We start from the raw sequence: 18,208 nt of genomic DNA on the forward strand, positions 1-18,208 counted from the left end.
CCATCATCCTTTAAGTTAGTGTTGTCTAAGCAAAACCTCAAATTCTAAGATTTGATGGTTTTCTTACCATTTGGGGTCCAACATTCACATTTATTGGTCCTAAGGTTTTTGGTAAAATCTTTGTTGGTGAGTTGGTGCTGGAAACTGGAAACGCAACAAATGAAATGTTACCTGAAATGATATCAAAATATTAGGTTAATGTTCTGTAATACAAGGTCACCTTCCATCTATACATTCACGGTACTAACCCCAATTTTGCTTAAAGTGACTTACAACAAGAAGCATTACTAAAAAGCCATTCTAATGATTGCTTTCTTGTAGTGAATATAATTAATTCTGCTGAAGAGGAAAACTGTAAATAGTTCAGTTTTAGTGGGTTTTGAGAGGAAAAAATATTTAGAGAATACATAATGCAAATCATAGTTACTATTAGCATTGAGAAATCTAGTTAGGTCTTTATTAGACATCATAGACCAAAAACAAGTATGAAGCAAAATATGAAGTAAAATATCTATTAGGATTTATTCATAGAATAATAGAAAATGTTTTTACTAAAAGTTAACATGTTTTCAAGTGAGTTGGTAGTTTTTGAGGTTTTATCACACTAGAGAAAAAAAAATTATGCTACCTAGTGATACTGAAAACTGTGGGATGTGTTCAGTGTTTTCAAGTGATATTGACACTTTAAATTTGAAATTAAGGTAGCCAAGTGCTACTCCAGAAATGAGAAGCTAACTGATAACTTTCCGAACTCTATCAACTACTTAACTCCTCTGGATAAACTCAGTTTATCAATGTTTTTCTTAAGAATCTAATATAACAAAAGAGATCACCCAGAAAGTATGTAAGAAGTTCATACTGAAACTCTGGGGGAAAAAAACAAAATTTAAGAGGACAAGATACCTTCTTCTCAGATGGCCCCCTTGGCTCTCCCAGCACTTGCCCATGTTCCTTAGCCCCCTTCTCTCACCTTTTGATTCTCAGGAGATACTCCTATTTCCTTCAGTAAGGAAATCAAGCCATCAGGCTATATTATAGCTTCTCTTCTTTGACCTGTGAACCTATCTGCACCCTCACATATTTTTACTTCTTTCTCTTTGAGTGGAAATTCTCATATAAATTATTTCTTTCATGTCTCTGAATGTCCTGTCTTCTTGGGGGTCTCACTTACCAATTATCTTCTCTGTCTTCTAAGTTTCCAACTGTACCATCAGCTCCTCCCCTTCAGTTTCTCTCTCTGCCCATCTACCCTATATCATTTTCCCTCTATACCCACATCTTAAAATCAAATTCTTTCTTTCTTATGCCCACTCAACAAAGTCGTATAGCCAAACTCCTTCATGTTCTCAGTCTTAGTATACGACTGAGTCTTGGTATATGATCATTATCACCCCAGTGACCTGGTCCAGAAATAACCCCTCATTCAACTTACCAGTATATCCTATTTGTTATCTCCTTACTCTGGCTCCTTTATGCTGCTGGCACTTGTTTAATTTGAAACTTGATCAAATCTGATTTGAACACAGTTATTCTCTAACTCAGTGATTCACCATCGTGGCTGTGCAATGGAATCATACGGAACTCAACAAAAAATACCAACGCCTCAGTCCCACTCCCAGAGCTGCTGATAAGACTGGTCCGGAGTGAACCTAGGCAGACTGTTGAAAGTTCTCCAGATAGTTCCAATGTGCAGCCAAGCTACTTCATATAGCTCTGCTTGCCCCTCCACACATCTGTAACAAACCAGTCCTTCAACTGGAGAAACTGTTCTGGACACTCCCCTACTTTAGGCCTTCAAAGATTCCACAACACTGTCAATGCCTCTCAGATTCCTCAACATGGTACAACATCTCCTATCTGGAGATCTCACCCCTGCCTCTCTTCCCAGTGTCATCTTCAGTTACTCCCTCCATTCCTATCAGGTTAAATACTTTGCAGTTCCAGAAAGGCCACAGCTCACCCACTCTAGCTTTGGCGTATACCTTTCATTCTGTTGGAAGTCTCCCTGCTGGGACAACTTCTACCTCATAGCACTTCAAAATGGAATTCCAAACTACTTTCTAAGTAGTGTGCCAAAGTCTGTTCCAGAGGCTTCCATATACACACTATCTCATTAATGCTGAGGACAACAGTGTAAAATGTATTATTACTGACTCCATCTTACACATGAAAAAACTGAGATAGAGTGAGGTTAAATAATTTGTACAAGGTTCCAGAGCTAGTGAGGGCCATAGCTCCACGTTCTAAGCCTCTGCTCTGTGTGTCACCTTCTCCTTTATAAGCTGTCCCCTAGCCTCTGTGGTCTAGTTCTGAATACACTTCTTTTGACTGTTCATAAAACCTATGATCACTTGCTTGTTCTAGCTATCATTTACATAGTTCTAAGAGGGTTATGTCTCTCAGCTTTGTATCCTAGCATCTGGTTTAGCTCTGGCATAAAACAGGTGCATGAAATTATAACAACTGTTTGATTAGCGTAGATTTGAACTATTACCTTTTCTAATCTCGATGCCATACTTCCTGTAAGGTAGCCTAAATTCTATTTTTTGTTATTTTTTAACTGGTGCCATGACTTACACTGAGTTTAAATAAATTTAAATGCTAGGTTTTTTATTATTTTGAACAACTAATATATCAAAGTTTCCTTCCTCTGTAACCATTAAACTGATTTGTTTTTATATAATACGCATATCTTACCAATCACTAGATTAAGGTTATTATCAAATTTCCCAAATATGGTTATTCACCTATTTAAGAATCCATCCTAACTGGAGAATAATCTCTGATTCCAAGGGGAGGAACAGCTATATAATTGATAGACATGTGCCATAAACTCAGTCCCAGGCAGGACAAGCATGTGAGGAAGCACATAGCCCTGCAAAAGTCTGGCTCTCAGATTTTTTTAAAATTGAAGTACAGTTGACATAAAATATTAGTTTCAGGTGTACAACTTAATGATTTGACAATTACATATATTACAAAATGCTCACCATGGGTAAGTGCAGTTACCATCTGTCACCATACATTATAGTATTATTGACTATATTCTCCATGCTGTACGTTACGGCCCCATGATTTACTTATTTTATAACTGGAAGTCTGTACCTCTTAATCCCCTTCACCTATTTCATCTATATCCCCCAAGCCCCTCTGGCAACCACTGGTTTGTTCTCTGTATTATGAGAGTCTGTTTCTGCTTTTGTTTGTTCATTTATATTTTAAGATTTCACATGTGAATTAAACCAAGTGGTATTTGTCTTCTCAAGATGGTTTTTAAAAATGACCTTAGTGCTGCTGAACGTTTAAGATGAGATCATCTCTGATACACTGTTAGAAGTAAAAGTCAAAAACTTGCAAAGAGCATGGAACAAGAAACACAAAAAAAGACCATTAAGATTAGGGAACAGGTTGACTCCAATTTTAAATCTAACACTGAAGGAAAAATAAGAATATAAAACTTTGGTCAAAACAAAATGAAAACCATCATTAAAGCCAGATCTGTCATGCCAGTTAATACCAAAAGAACTTAGAGGGAACTTAATAAATTTGACAAATTGGTTCTAAAGTGCATCTGGAAGAGTAAAGGCAGAAAACAGCCAAGAAAATTTAAAAAAAAAAAGGAATAATGGGCAAGAGGGGAACTTTAGCCTACCAGATTTCAAAACTATTAGACAGCTGAAGTGACTGAAATAATGTGATATTGTGAAGCTGATAAACAATAAATCAGAAATTAAAGTCCTGAATTACTTCATGTATATATGAAAATTTTATATATGGTGAAGGTAGCATTTCAAATCAATGGGGAAAGGGTAGATTATTTAAAAAATGTTCTTGATTGTAAGTCTAAAAATTAATATAACACTGTATATCTACTATGCTTCAATTAAAAAAAACACACATGAAAGAAACGTTTCAGAGATAAATTGTCCACTTGGATTTCAATTTCTCATCTTGTACAAAAATCAATTCCCAAATGATCAAATATTTAAACATAAAGATTAAAGCCATAATGCCTGTGTGGCTCAGATGGTTAAGCATCTGCCTTCAACTCAGATGGTAATCCTAGGGTCCCAGGATCAAGCCCTGAGTTGAGCTCCCTGCTTGCTGAGGAGTCTGCTTTTCTTTCTCCTTCTGTCCCTCCCCCTGCTCTTTCTCTTTCAAATTTTTTTAATCTTAAAAATATTAAAGCCATAGAAGTTTTAAAAGAAATGTAATAATAGTTTTTTATAATTTGAGGATGAAGGCCCTTCAGAGCATGTTACAGAATTTAGAAATCTTACATGAAAACAGATAGCATTACCTAAAAATAAGTATTTCCTAAATAGCAAAAGACCTAATACTCTTAAAAGACAAATCTCAAACTTGGTAAACAAATTTGTAACACATAGGTCACTAGGTTACCATCCTTAAAAACTTTTATTTACTTAACTTCCCACCTATAAGTCAATATCAGTAAAATATCTCAATATAAAAATAAGCTGAGTACATGAAGAAACCTAAATGTCAATGATCACATGAAAAGAGCTTAATTTTATTTTACTTTTTGAAAGATAATCACACACCAAGAGAGGCAGAGACATAAGCAGAAGCATAAGTAGGCTCCCTGCAGGGAGCCTGATGTGGAACTTGATCCCAGGACCCCAGATCACGACTTGAGCCAAAGGCAGACACTCAAACCTCTGAGCCACCCAGGTGCCCCTACTTTATTTTATTTTTTTAAGATTTATTTATGAGAGAGAGAGTGAGAGAGAGAGGGTGCGCGTGCACACAAGCTGGGGGAGGGGCAAAGGGAAAGCAAGAAGGCTCCTCAGCAAGCAGGGAGCCCAACTGGGGGCTCGATCAGGACCCTGGGACTCTGGGATCACAACCTGAGCCAAAGGCAGATGCTTAACCATCTGAGCCACTCAGATACCAAGATGCTTGATTTTAATTAAAAATTTTACACTTTTTTAAAAGAAACCATTTCATGTACCAGATTATAAAGATTAATAAATTTGATAATGGTTTGAGTTAGCAAAAATGTGGCAAAATGGGTGCATTTACAAAATATTTACTTGGCATCTACTATGTCAAGTACTCATGCTGCGCTCTCATGCATATGCAGTGCAAGTGACACTGTCCTACTGTCCCCTGCACTCAAGCGGCTAACACACTGTCAGTGGGTGGGATATTGGACAGTCTTTCTGGAGGGCAGTCAGACAATGTAACTGGAGAGGAGTAATGGGTCTATTGGAGTACAAAATTTTAAATAAGTGCTTTAAAAACAACTGTACACATTTTAAAGGCTCTTTCCACTTCAACAAATCTCCTTTTTTTTTTTTTTTTTTAAAGATTTTATTTATTTATTCATGAGAGACAGAGAGAGGCAGAGACACAGGGAGAGGGAGGAGAAGCAGGCCTCCCTGCAGGAGCCCAATGTGGGACTCAATCCAGCAACTCCGGAGGCAAAAGCAGATGCTCAACTGCTGAGCCACCCAGGCATCCCAGCAAATGTCCTTTCAACTCCCTTCCATTGCCTAAGTGGCAAGCTGATCCCAAGCCTCTGCATCAACATCATAATTAATTCCAATAATGGGAATACTCTCTGACTAGCAATTCCTCTGCTGGAGATATATCCCAATAAACCAAGCAGATAAAAACAATTAAACATGTCCTAGAACTGCAACATTTTAGATAAAGGCAAAAACCTAGAAACAAATATGTAAACATCTTTTGGTACATGTATATGATGGGCTATTATACAGTCCTTAAAACAATTTTACAAATATGTACTTGCCAGGGAAAAATGTTCCCATTACAAGAGACTATGATTAGTATGATTCCATTTACCTAAAAGCTACATATACTCACAAGTTACATTAGCAAAAAAACTATAGCAGGATAAACAACAAACTAAGAGAGGTTAGCTCTGGTGAGTAGTATGGAGAAATGTTTTAGTTTATACTTTTTTATTTTATGAACATGCATGTGCTTGTTTTATAATTTGTTTTATAATTTAAAAAGCTATTGTCACTCTGGAGGGAAAAGAGAGAGGGGGAGGGAGGAAAGCAAAGAGCATGAGAATCAGTCACAGCTGTTGAAACAAGATAAAGATCTATAAGTGAAGTATCTGTGTTTTATAATTAGTAAAAATGAAATCTGCTTTGGAAGTAGTTAAAGGAGCTCCACTGGGATTTCAATAATTATAATATCCAGAAATAAAAACCATGTATTTAGACATTGTTTACTTTCATCAAATCAACTAGTTCAGCAGCAGAAACAGAACTTTTTTGACTCAAAAGGACATACTTAAGTAGGTTATAAACATCTAGTATCCCAAAATTTCAGCCAGGTTAAGAGAAGTAAACCAAACCAAGTATAAAGAATTTTTCCTAAGTACCTGGCCTTAATTCATAGCTCCTTGGCAACAGGGGCCTGACACTGTCCAGAAGCCAATCCCTGGCAGTTGGTATATTTATTAAAAACAAAAATTTAAAGACCTGCCTGGATTTGGGTTCTGGCAATTCCCTGCATTAACAAATGAGATCAATCACCTAGGGAAGTGGCTCGGAAAAAAAAGAGCTCAAACTTAGCCAAATCTTGGCAGAGGCACACAATTTGGCTCAAAATTTTATTTCAATTTTCTGAGTAATTAGAATCTTTCTGCTTTCCATTAGAATTGTCTAGACACCAAAGATTTCCTTCACTCATAATTCTTGTAAGGGGTTCCAGTTCTAGTTAGTCACCTTCAATATGTCCAATTAAAATGAAAAATTCAGTGAAATAACTGTGGTTTGTCTACATGATGCCAGTGTGAGTTATTTTTTTCATAGTACTGACTTTCTGGAAAAAAAAATTTTTTTTGGCTTGAATTAGTTTTTGGAAAAACCTTCACCCAAGCCTATATCACATCCTCCTAGAAGAACCAGATTAATAACTCACTTTAAGAAAAAAACATGCTTATTTTACAGGTTTATAAATATCTCCAATCAGAAGTAGTTGTATACTTTCTGCCTCCCCCCCTCCGCCCCCCCAACCAGGGTCCAACTTCATAGAAAAAGCTAACCTTCAGCCCTAAATACTTAGAAAATGACCTGGTTTGTGGTGGTGCAGGTGTTTGTCAAATTCATACAACTCTAGGCTAAATGGGTTCAGGCTCTACTACATGCAAATCATATCTTAATAAAAAAAATGGGAAACAGTAACCTAGGCAATTTCATACTTATTAGTAACAGGCTAATTACAGATTCTACAATTCTTTGCTTTCTTCCTTCAGACATTTACTTGCTTTATTCCTTAGGTACCTTCTAGTCTCTGGCTTGGTCGTCACATCAGAGATGCCCGACCACTCTATATAAGCACTTCCTAATTTACTATGACTTTTCACCAGTAGTTATTTATGATACATTGCCTATTAATATTTACCTGCTTAGGTGAGTATTACCTGTCCATAGCCCACCGACTCTTAGAATTTAAGATCCACAGGGACAAGGGATTTATTATCTAATCCACTGCTGTACCTCCAGCACCTAGCACATCCTGCCTGGGACACAGCAAAGTTCAACAAATATTGCTGCGTGAAAATGAATGCACGAGTTAATATATGAATGTCTGGATGGAAGAATATGATACAAATTCCAGAGGCATGAGTGTATAGTGAAAACTAAGTCTCCTTCTATCTCCAACCACCACCTAACCATTCCCTTCCCTAGTGATGGCTACCAGTGCCAGGTTGTATATAACCTTCCAGAAATATTCTAACATATACAGACATATATCCATAAACATTCTTTTCCCCTTCACATATAGTTGAATACTGTATCAGTTTGCATGTTGTTTTTTTCCCACTTAATAATACTGTATCTTAGATGTCTTTCCATACCTTATCATAGTTTTGCCTCAATATTTACTTTGTTAGCTACAGTGTTACTTTTTATGGTTCTACAAGTTTATTTATCAATCCCTTAGTAATGGAAAAACCACAGTATTATAAACATTATTAATAACAAAATCTTTTAATACTCCAAATAACACTGCAATGATTTTACACATCTTGACATGTGCTGGTTGTACCAACTGACTGCACCAATTAACCCTCCATACAGAAATGTATAAAAATGTCCATTTCCACATATCCTTACCATCTCAATGTGTTAATCAAACTTTGTCAACTTTTACATTAAAAACAATTTCTCATTTCATTTTGGTTTTATTATAATGATATTCCTTCCTGAAAATTATGCTCACTTTCCTATTGGCTATTGCTAACTGGTAGACACTCTTTAAATATTGAAAAAATAACTGTATTTTTTGTTATGCCTGATGCAAATATTTTTCCCAATTTGACACTTGTCTTTTGCTTTTATATATGGTTTTCTTTGCACATTTTTAAAAAGGTAGTTTGTTTTTTTTTTTTTTTTTAAGAGAGGGAGAGTGGGGGATGGGTGTAGAGGGAGAGAGAAAATTCTAAGCAGCCTCCAGGCCCAGCACAGAGCCCAACACAGGGCTCCAGCCCCTGACTCTGAGATCCTGACAGGAGTCAAATGCTTAACCGACTTAGTCACCCAGGCACCCCAAGAATGTAGTCAATTTTATTTTATTTTATTATTATGTTTTAAAGATTTTATTTATTTATTCATGAGATACAAAGAGAGAAGGCAGAGACAGATGCAGAGGGAGAAGCAGGCTCCTCATAGGGAGCCTTTTTTTTTCCCCCAGAACTCTGGGATCATGTCCTGGGCCAAAGGCAGAGACACTCAACCACTGAGCCACCCAGGCGTCCCTGTAGTCAATTTTATAATTCTTTCCTTTTGTGACTCTTGTGTCAGACACAAGAAGGCCTGTAAGTATGTTTAAATATAAAAATGAAGGTCAGAGTAACTGAAGTTTATTTATCTTGAATCCCCTCCTTGGAGGTATACATCATATACAGACCTGCTACATTTTACTTATCTTATAGGTGTGGTATTTCCAGTTGGCTATGCTGTTCTTTGAAATTAGCTATCATTAATTATATACTAAGACTGCATTAAACATCCCCCATGCTTTTAGTATTTTAATGCCTTCATTTTAAATTTTATATCCTTGACTCATCTGGAATTTATTTGATGTGAGAAATGAAAGACCCAATTTTTTTTCCCTGATGGCTACTTTGTAAAAAAGATTTTATTTATTTATTTGAGAGAGAGAGAGAGAGAGAACATGAGAGCGCACAGGCGTGGGGGTGGGGGTGGGGGGCGGCAGAAGGAAGAAGGACAAGCAGACTCTCTGACATGGAGCTTGATCCCAGGATCCTGAGATCATGACCTGAATTGAAGGCAGATGCTTAACTGACTGAGCCACTTAGGCACTCCCTTCAGATGGCTACTTTTAGTGAATGATCTACACACACACCCCCCCATGCTGATATGAAATGCTACCTTGATCAATTACTTATTTGGGTCAATTTATTGACTTTCTATTCTGCTCCGCAGATCTGCCTATCTAGGTGACAGTATTACATGCCTTTACTTCATTCATGATTAACATTTCCACTAGAGAATAAGCAAAGTCAGAAAAGGAGTGTCAAGCATTTCTTCCCTATCTGTATTACCCTTTTAACTATTTAATAAGTGTTGTAAAGGACTATCAATTGGTTTCAAATACAGTACTAATGAGGTCAAATCACAGGTCGATTCTAGAATAGGCCAATTCATTTTGCAAAGGGAGAAGATTCCACATCTTAAGGCTGTATTTCTAATGTCAGCCAGCCATCTAGAAAGCAATATATGTTACAATATGGATGGCTTAGAGGATATTTATCACCTTATTTGACAAATAAGTTCAATGCACTATCTTCCTAGGTAAAACACAATAATAACTCATAATTAATTTGAAAAGGCAGCATATCCAACTGGAAATGCCAAACCTGCAAGATAAGTAAAATAGAGCATGTCTATATAACCATAACTACAACATTGCTAAAAATGGGAGGTGTGAGAAACAGAAAATAAAAGTTCCTAATATCTCCAAATTTTAGTAGTTCAAGTGGCCTCTAGAACCTCCCCTTCCATATTTGGTTCTACAATGGGATTCAAGGTTTCTATAGTTCAGGTAAGGACACAAGATCTGAAACACACATACCAATATATTCAAAGGCATGGAAAAAAAGCCTAGCTGTTTTTGCAGCTGTCAGAACACAGCACTTCTAGGATTCCCCAAAATAAATCACCTAACCAGAATCTTTCCATGAACCAAAGAAAGGCTTTCCATGAACCCAACCAAGAACCCTAAAATGGCCATAACAAGAAACGGGCTCTTAGCCTTAAGGGCATACTCTTAAATGGCTCAATCAACCTTTCTGTCAGTCTTTTCTACATACCTGCCCTAGAGGATCAAATCTGTTCTCTTGGCTTTGATAAGCATTTCTACATGGAGGACACCTTTTAAAATGATTACCTAGCTCCCGGTTTCTCTGGTATCTAAAACCATAAATGCCCTGGATTCTTCACTTTGAAAGGAGAAAAAAAATTTCTTTATCTTTCTGCATGCCAGGATTTAAAGAGGGCCTCTTCATTTCTTACATGAACTCCGTAATTCAAGCTCTGGTATTTGGAATATTATAGTTGTTTCCATTTAGTTCATCAAACCTCAAAGCTAAAAGATCTTAGAAATCATTTAATCCATTCTCACTAGGTTTTCTTTGTAGGACCTTTTCCTTTCAGTATTTTTTAAATGTCTATCCAAAAACATCTGTCTCACCTACAGATTTGATCCTATAGCTTTTTCACTAGCTTATCTTTAGTTAAAACATGTCATTTTGTCCTTTTTCTATTATCTTGTTCAGTAAAGGAGGCCTTTAAATCTTAACTTTCTCATTTCTCTTCCACTTGCTTAATTAGAATTTCCCATTTTGGGGACAATATATCTTCTGATTAATACTTGAATTAGTTTACCATATGGCCTCAGACAATTTGGCTCTTCCAATTCTTCATAGCAATTCTTCCCAAATGTGCCTGGTTATAAGATATAAAGGGGGTGGGCAGCCCAGGTGGCTCAGCGGTTTAGTGTCTGCCTTCAGCCCAGGGCCTGCCTGATCCTGGAGACCCAGGATAGAGTCCCATGTCGGGCTCCCTGCATGGAGCCTGCTTCTCCCTCTGTCTCTCTCTGTGTCTCAAATAAATAAATAAATAAATAAATAAATAAATAAATAAATCCTTAAAAAAAGATATAAAGGGGGCGGAGGGTGGGGAACTAGTATCCCTCTTTTTCAAAAATGCATATTCCTAGGCTCCCTTCAACACCCAAAATAGCAGAAACAAGGTGGGAATGCCTATTTTTAACAAGTGCCTCAAATGATTCTCATGATCAGTCAATACTGGAGACTGCTTCAAGGTCCCTTTGTTCAAATTAGGGAAGTAATGGAGTATAAGTTTGACTCTTTCTATTACATTCATCTCTGTCTAAATTTTAAAAAAAGAATGGGCTTAGTGACCCTTATTTCTTCAGTCTCTTGTTTTTGCATGTTACATCTTTTCAACGGTTAGCCTACATTCAACCCCTACTACTTCCAGCACCATCACCACAGCTAGTACACCCACCAGATGGCACACAGACACTGTGTGCATGCCTAATAAAAGAGTGAGCGGAAGGGAGCACATTTTATCTCCTACCAACAGCCACTGAATGGCTAGGGTAGATCAAGGCAGCTGGGTGCACCCACAAAGATCAGAATTTATGAGTATTAGAATACCCAAGTGCACTTAATTGGAAATCATCCTCCTGAAGAAGCCCACAACCCCTCTATGACGGTAACCTGCCCCAGACTGTTAACAAATAAATCATTTAAAATTTACAGCCAAGAAATATTTTTCCAATATTTATAAAAGACGGCAATATGGCATTGACTGTAGATATATTTACCATTTAAAAGTTGGATTATTAAAATCAATTTAAAACTTTAGGACAAAAAAAAAAAAAAACAACTTTAGGACACTTAAACTCAAACTGAGCAAAGACCACCCACAAATTAGAGTTTCAAAGCAGTTCTTTCCCCCAGCAAATTAGAAAGTATTAAATTCCATAATACCATACTCAAAATTTCAACGATCAACATCTTATTTCAATAATATGTTCCATTTGAGAGCTATTATTGAAGGTGCATATAAATTATATTTGAAGAGCAAGAAATCTTAAAGTTAGACATCACTATCAACAAAAATCTTTTTTTTTAAACAAAAATCTTTTAATTAAAATTTTATCCACTGAAAGATTAAAAAAAAAAAGATTTTGCAAACTTTAACACGTAAGTTCCCTGGGTCTACTTGGCACACCGTAAATGCTCAGTTAGCAGCCTCTTCATTTTTCTGTCAGAGAAATTGCCAAGAGAGGACAAACTTTGTATCATAAGTGAGCAAACTGCCGAAAAACAAGCCCCCCACTGATGGTCTCTAGCTTTAGAGTCAAGATCCAAAAGTTCATTTACAAATTGGTTGCTTAAAACTTGGTAGGAAGAAGTAATGCTGTTATTACATGATAGGTTCCTGGATCTTTCGCAAGAGTTAACTCATACTATACTAAAAGCACAATATTCATACTATTTTATCTGCTCCTAAACAACAATGTAAAAGATCTTCTTTTCAGAAAAATATAGGCATCAGGTAAATCTTCCCTCCGACCTCCTCCTCAGAAATGAGATTTCTAGGTTGTTGTTTCTAATTGCACACATATATACATAAGGCAGAGAGAATGTTTACATTAGTCATTCTCTATGAATATTTTCTAACTTGGAAAACAAAGAATAGGTAAGGCTCAGATTCTCCAAGACCTCAGTTTTGTCTAAAGAGTTCATATATACAAGGCGAGAATCATAGGTACCTCACTTCAAAAGTCTTCTTTCAGTTTATTGCTTTTAATTTGAAGGGTTAACAGTTTCAAAGATTTCTGTTATTGTTGTTGCCAATGCTGTTAAATAACCTAATATCATGCCTATAATGCCTTCTATAATCTGAAGTGACACACATTTTTGATAACTCCAGTCTGGGATGTTGTCATAGTTATATATCACATGTGGGGCCATCAATTTTTTTTAGGGCTGGCTATTTCATCAAATTTATATATACTTTGATCAAAATGGTAAAAAAAATTTACTTTACTCAGACCTATAGAGTTTGCAAATCCATTTTATTTTATTTTTTGTTGAAGGGGAGAGAGGGGGAAGGAGAGAGAGAATCTTAAGCAGCTCCACACCTGACGACGGGGCTCCATCTCACAACCCCGAGATCAAGACACAAATCAAAATCAAGAATTGGACCCTTGGGATCCCTGGGTGGCGCAGCGGTTTGGCGCCTGCCTTTGGCCCAGGGCGCGATCCTGGAGACCCGGGATCGAATCCCATATCAGGCTCCCGATGCATGGAGCCTGCTTCTCCCTCTGCCTGTGTCTCTGCCTCTCTCTCTCTCTGTGACTATCATAAGTAAATAAATTAAAAAAAAAATTAAAAAAAAAAAAAAAGAAAGCCCTTTAAAAGAATTGGACCCTTAACCCACTGAGCCGTTCCCCTGTAATCCCATTTTAAACTCCATGTAAGTTATTTTACTTATCTTAGAAAAAAAATGCTCAACTGCTACCTATTGCTGTTCCTTAAAAAAGCAAAACATATGAAGATAACTTTAGAATCTTAGTGTAATCTTAATTAAAACAATGACCTTAAAACCTTCAAAATATCTAAATTCTGTCATCATCTGAAACAAAGGAAATCTTCAGGGAAGCTCACAGATCCCAGTTAAAAGCAAGAGAAATCTTTAATGATTTCCCTGAGTGTTGGTATCTTTTCCTGTCTCCTCTTTAGGCCAATTAACATTTAGAAAACCATTTTAATATTTGTTCCTTAAACAAATTTTGAACTATCATTCACAGAATTTTTTTGGCTGTCATCTATTCTTACTAATTTTACAGTTTAGGGTATGGCAAATTTTTAATAAGTGACCGATATGTGAAAGATCTGGTGTTCAGCACTGGTTTTCCGAGAGCCAACTCTAAGAAATACATAATGTTGTAATGTGTATAAATGTACACTATACAACAGCACAGAGTTTCTTGGTTCTTGTAAAAGGAAAGGTTTTTTACTCATTATGAATTCCACAAATTCAAAAACTATTTTTTAAACTTTAACTGCTCTCATTACATGCATATTGCTTCCAAATTCTTCCTTTGCTACTTTACAGCAAATAAACATTCTTCTCTGTCCATTAGCAACCAACCCAAGCTTACTATCTGTTTAAAGGTTAATTTCAGTTAAATTAAAAATATTTCTCTCACATTTCTTATTCAGAGATCTTTTGGAATAAGTCTTATGCTTCTCACTGAAGATAAAAGGATTTCTCACATTATATGCAAATAATGTTTCATAATGCAATTGCATTTTGAGCCTTAGTATCTATTGTGCAATTACAAACTTTTGCAACCTAAGTATTCCTTATGTATTTTATAATGGCTAAATTTTTTTCCCAAATATTCTGTAGGATTTAAAGGTCATTTTTTCCATAACTTACATGCACTAAAATTAACTTTCTCACGTCTCCATTAATTACACTTTTTTAGTAAAAAAAAAAAAAAAAAAAAAAAAAAAAGTCTCTCCAAAAGGTATGTTACTCTACTAATTCTCAAATTCTAAGTATAAAAGGATAAATTTTAAATGACTAAGTTTTATTTATTCCCTGATTAAGTCAGATTTACGACCTCCCCTCCCCATTCCAGCTACTGTGAATTTTGAATAAAACAACCTCAATTGTAACAGAAGAAACATCTGTTGCTTTTTTCTTCATCAGGGCTTTCCTAACTGAAAGAAAGGCTCTCTCTGCCTGACCTCCTCTTCCACTCCCCCTCCCCACCCACATTAAGTTCCTTAAAACTCTTTTTTAAAAGTAAGTGTATTATTTAAAATTTTACTGTATCTACTTAAAATGTCATAATCTATGTAGAAACATTCACTTCCTTATTGAAATTCAAAGAATGAGTAAATGTTATATACATCAAGAAACAAGAGATGTGACTGGTAGAGTGTTAATTGTAACTGAAATGCAGACTTTAGAGAGTATACTTGATCAACTCAATCAAGTTGTCACACATTCCCGGCTCACTCGGTATTATTTAGGGCTAAGATTTTCTTCATAGGTTTCAGATTCATATAAGATCTTACATGCTATATTTTCTTTGCCAATCCAACACTAACATAATGGCAGTCACTACCCCAAGAGGCAGACACCAAATGGTGCCACCCACACTCTCACACTGTGCCTCATAATAAACCATAAAGCAGTGGAATGCACCGGCCCCTTTATGAGCAAACAATGCCTGAGCTTCATTAGAATACAGCTGACATTTTCAAAGCACAAATACTTTTAAGAAAAATGTACTAGGGAAAAAAAGGAATGAAACAGCTATAGAAGCTGAAATTTTTTTTAAGTGTCAGGTTTATTTCAAAGATCCTGAGGAAGCGTATTTTGCTGCTGACAATTTAAAAGTTTTCATAAATGAAAAAAAATGTATAGTTAAGGGCAAAAGCTTATTTTATTAACTACTGGGGGAAAAAAATGAAAGTAAAAACTATCATTTGAAATTGCATTCACAAGTAATAACTATGAAGTCCCTTCAAAATTAATTCATTTCCTCAACTGCTTTCTTATTCTTGAACGAGGAAAACTGAGCTCCAGGATCATTTTCACATTTTAGTTGATTTATATAAGTAACTGAGTGATAAACTAAGCTTACTCTACCCCTCCCCCCCGCCCAACCCAACCCCCATACCCTGTAGTTTTCCTGTCTGCAACAAGCAAGGACGTCTTGAATTCAGCGTGCTCTTGGCTATTTATCAACTTAATATTGCTGCTGTTGGAGGAATATAAAATAAACGCGGTAAAAACTCACCCAGCAGTAAGAAACAAAATGATCTCTCTTACCTGGTCTAAAGAAGCATGCCTCTCACTGCAGCACCAACAACACTCTACAGTCTTTGTTACCATTCAGTGGAAACTTGAGACTGTGTCAGACATAAGCAATCGAGCTCGGAAAAGCTCAATTTAAAATACTTCTCAATAAAACTAAAAAGATGCTCAAGAAAACCGTTGAGGTAACTGGCTTTCAAAAGACCTATAAAGACTGTCTGATACAACAACAAGATCATCTGAAAGAAACTGGAAGTTTTAAGTCTTAAGAGACACAGGGGCTTTTTAATGTGTAGAATCTTACTTTCTCATTAAATTAAAGGTTGTTTTAAAAAATATGCTTAAAATAAAAGCAGTAAAATGATAAAATGGCTAACTCCAAGTTAACATTTTTCTAAATATCACTTGAATTTTAACTGGCTAAAAAAACAAGATTAAACTTACTCATGAAATCTGCATAATTCGAATTGTACATGTCAGGCTATTTGCTGGTTTCAAAGCAGTCACAAAGCAGGAGACCTAAATGCATCTTGAAAGCAGAGCAAAAGCACCAGAAGTTGGGGGGAGGGGGGGTGTGGGAGGAAAAAAAAAAAAAGAAAAATAAAGGAGGAGAAACTCTTGAAAAACTGGCCGGGGCTTTTCAACCTGTAATAACTGTCCAGCTCCTCTGGGAGGAAAAAAAAAAAAAAAAAAAAAGTCCTAGTCCTGCCCCCTGAGATAGGAGGCTATGTTTCAATGCCAAAATGAATGACAGGCCCATTTCTGATATCAACAAAGAGCAGCTTAGTTGTGCTTGATTTTTTTTTCCCTTTCCCACACAGTTAGAAGTTCTAAATTTTTCAGGTTAGTATCTTTATATCTAGGGTTAAGTACCTTTCTCCATTTTCTCAAGAGAACCCCAGTATGTTGTCCTAGTTTTTTTAAACGATTAATTAAAAATACATACCTAATCATCTTACTTAGTTTTTCCTAGGCAGGAAGCTAAAAAAAAGATGACCTCTAAAAGTTCCTTTCTAAATCTATCCTTTGCAATATCAGATCACCATATGACTAATTATTAATATTAATAAGCTTTTCCTGAATATGTGAGTATAAGGAGAAACTAAAAGTAGGTAACAAATGTAAAAATAAGGTAACAGATAAAAATAAGGTAACAGATAAAAACAGATGTCAACTAGCTAGACATAAAAATCATTTACTAAAGTACACGGGTATGATTATATACAAATTCAAAATAATAAACACTTTGATCAATGGTATATATTTACTGAATGCCTATTATGAGCCAAGTGCTATTTGGGGCTCTGAAGATATAGGAGTGAACACAAGAGACAAAAGCCAAAACAAAAATCCTTGTCTCCAGTGAGCTCTCCTAGATAGATGAAGATATCTCTTTCCTTTTTTGATTAGTTACCACCTAATCTGAAATACTCCCTTCTGAGAGTATGTCTTGACAACAGCTTCAGGAGGGCAAAGATTTTGTGCTTTCTTCAGTATTGTATCTTCAGTGTCTAAAGCAGGGCCTATTAGACCTTCAAATAGATATATGTGAATGAAACAGATCAAAGAGAGCCTTTTCTTAGTGAAACTTTTCTTTGCAAACAGATTCCTACCACCTATTACACTTACATGCTTAAGGGTGTTAATTAACTTGTGTTGCAATTATATAATAGCTTAAAATTGAGAAAACAACCGCCTTGGCCTTGTGTCTTTTCAGATCCTAAAATCTGTTTTCACTATCAGATGTGAGGTCACTATATTTGAGTAAAGGAATCAGTTAAAATTTGATACACTGAGTTTCTGTGGACTATCAGATTTCAGAGGAGTTTGAATAAAAAAAGAACTTTGGAAATTACATGGCATCCCATTAGTTTTACATATGTGGGAATAACTTTAAACTCCCCATTCTTGATCACCTCACCATAAATCACACACAGAAAATAAGTGCACACCTTTAACTTGTCAAGTCAGCCAAAAGTGCTTATACATGTCACCGAAGGCCAGAATATTCAGGGGCTAGATAGATATGGTCACACCTATTCTAGTATAGTCTTAAAACAAAAGGAAATTAAACTTCTCAGTACTCAGATATACTTATCATACTTCTAAATAGCAGAGTATCACTCTCTCCTCCTGTGCCATGGCCAGAGCTGGACAATGATTAAAAATTCAAATATACACTACCTGGAACATTCACACATTTAGTATGTATGGGTATTTTGTTTTTGTTGTTGTTTTATTTATTTGAGACAGTGTGAAAGAAAGAGTGTGTGTGTGTGTGTGTGTGTGTGTGTGTGTGTGTGTGT

At 36.0% G+C, this 18,208-nt stretch overlaps 1 protein-coding gene across 12 annotated transcripts in view; it reads right to left on the minus strand.

Annotated features, from left to right (window-relative positions):
* TFDP2 (transcription factor Dp-2) overlaps positions 1-18,208 on the minus strand; it is a 167,121-nt gene that overhangs the window by 55,036 nt on the left and 93,877 nt on the right. For 10 of the 12 annotated variants that reach the window (XM_049099899.1, XM_049099897.1, XM_049099896.1 and 7 more), the window contains one exon: positions 68-171. In XM_049099899.1, coding sequence (XP_048955856.1) covers positions 68-171 — 104 coding nt within the window. Of the gene's footprint in view, positions 1-67; positions 172-15,917; positions 15,972-16,346; positions 16,490-18,208 lie in introns of those variants that run through there. The other 2 variants (XM_049099900.1, XM_049099902.1) reach the window with 2 other exon arrangements.

Source organism: Canis lupus, chromosome 23, assembly GCF_003254725.2.
Source record: "Canis lupus dingo isolate Sandy chromosome 23, ASM325472v2, whole genome shotgun sequence".
Classification (NCBI taxonomy): Eukaryota; Metazoa; Chordata; class Mammalia; order Carnivora; family Canidae; genus Canis; species Canis lupus.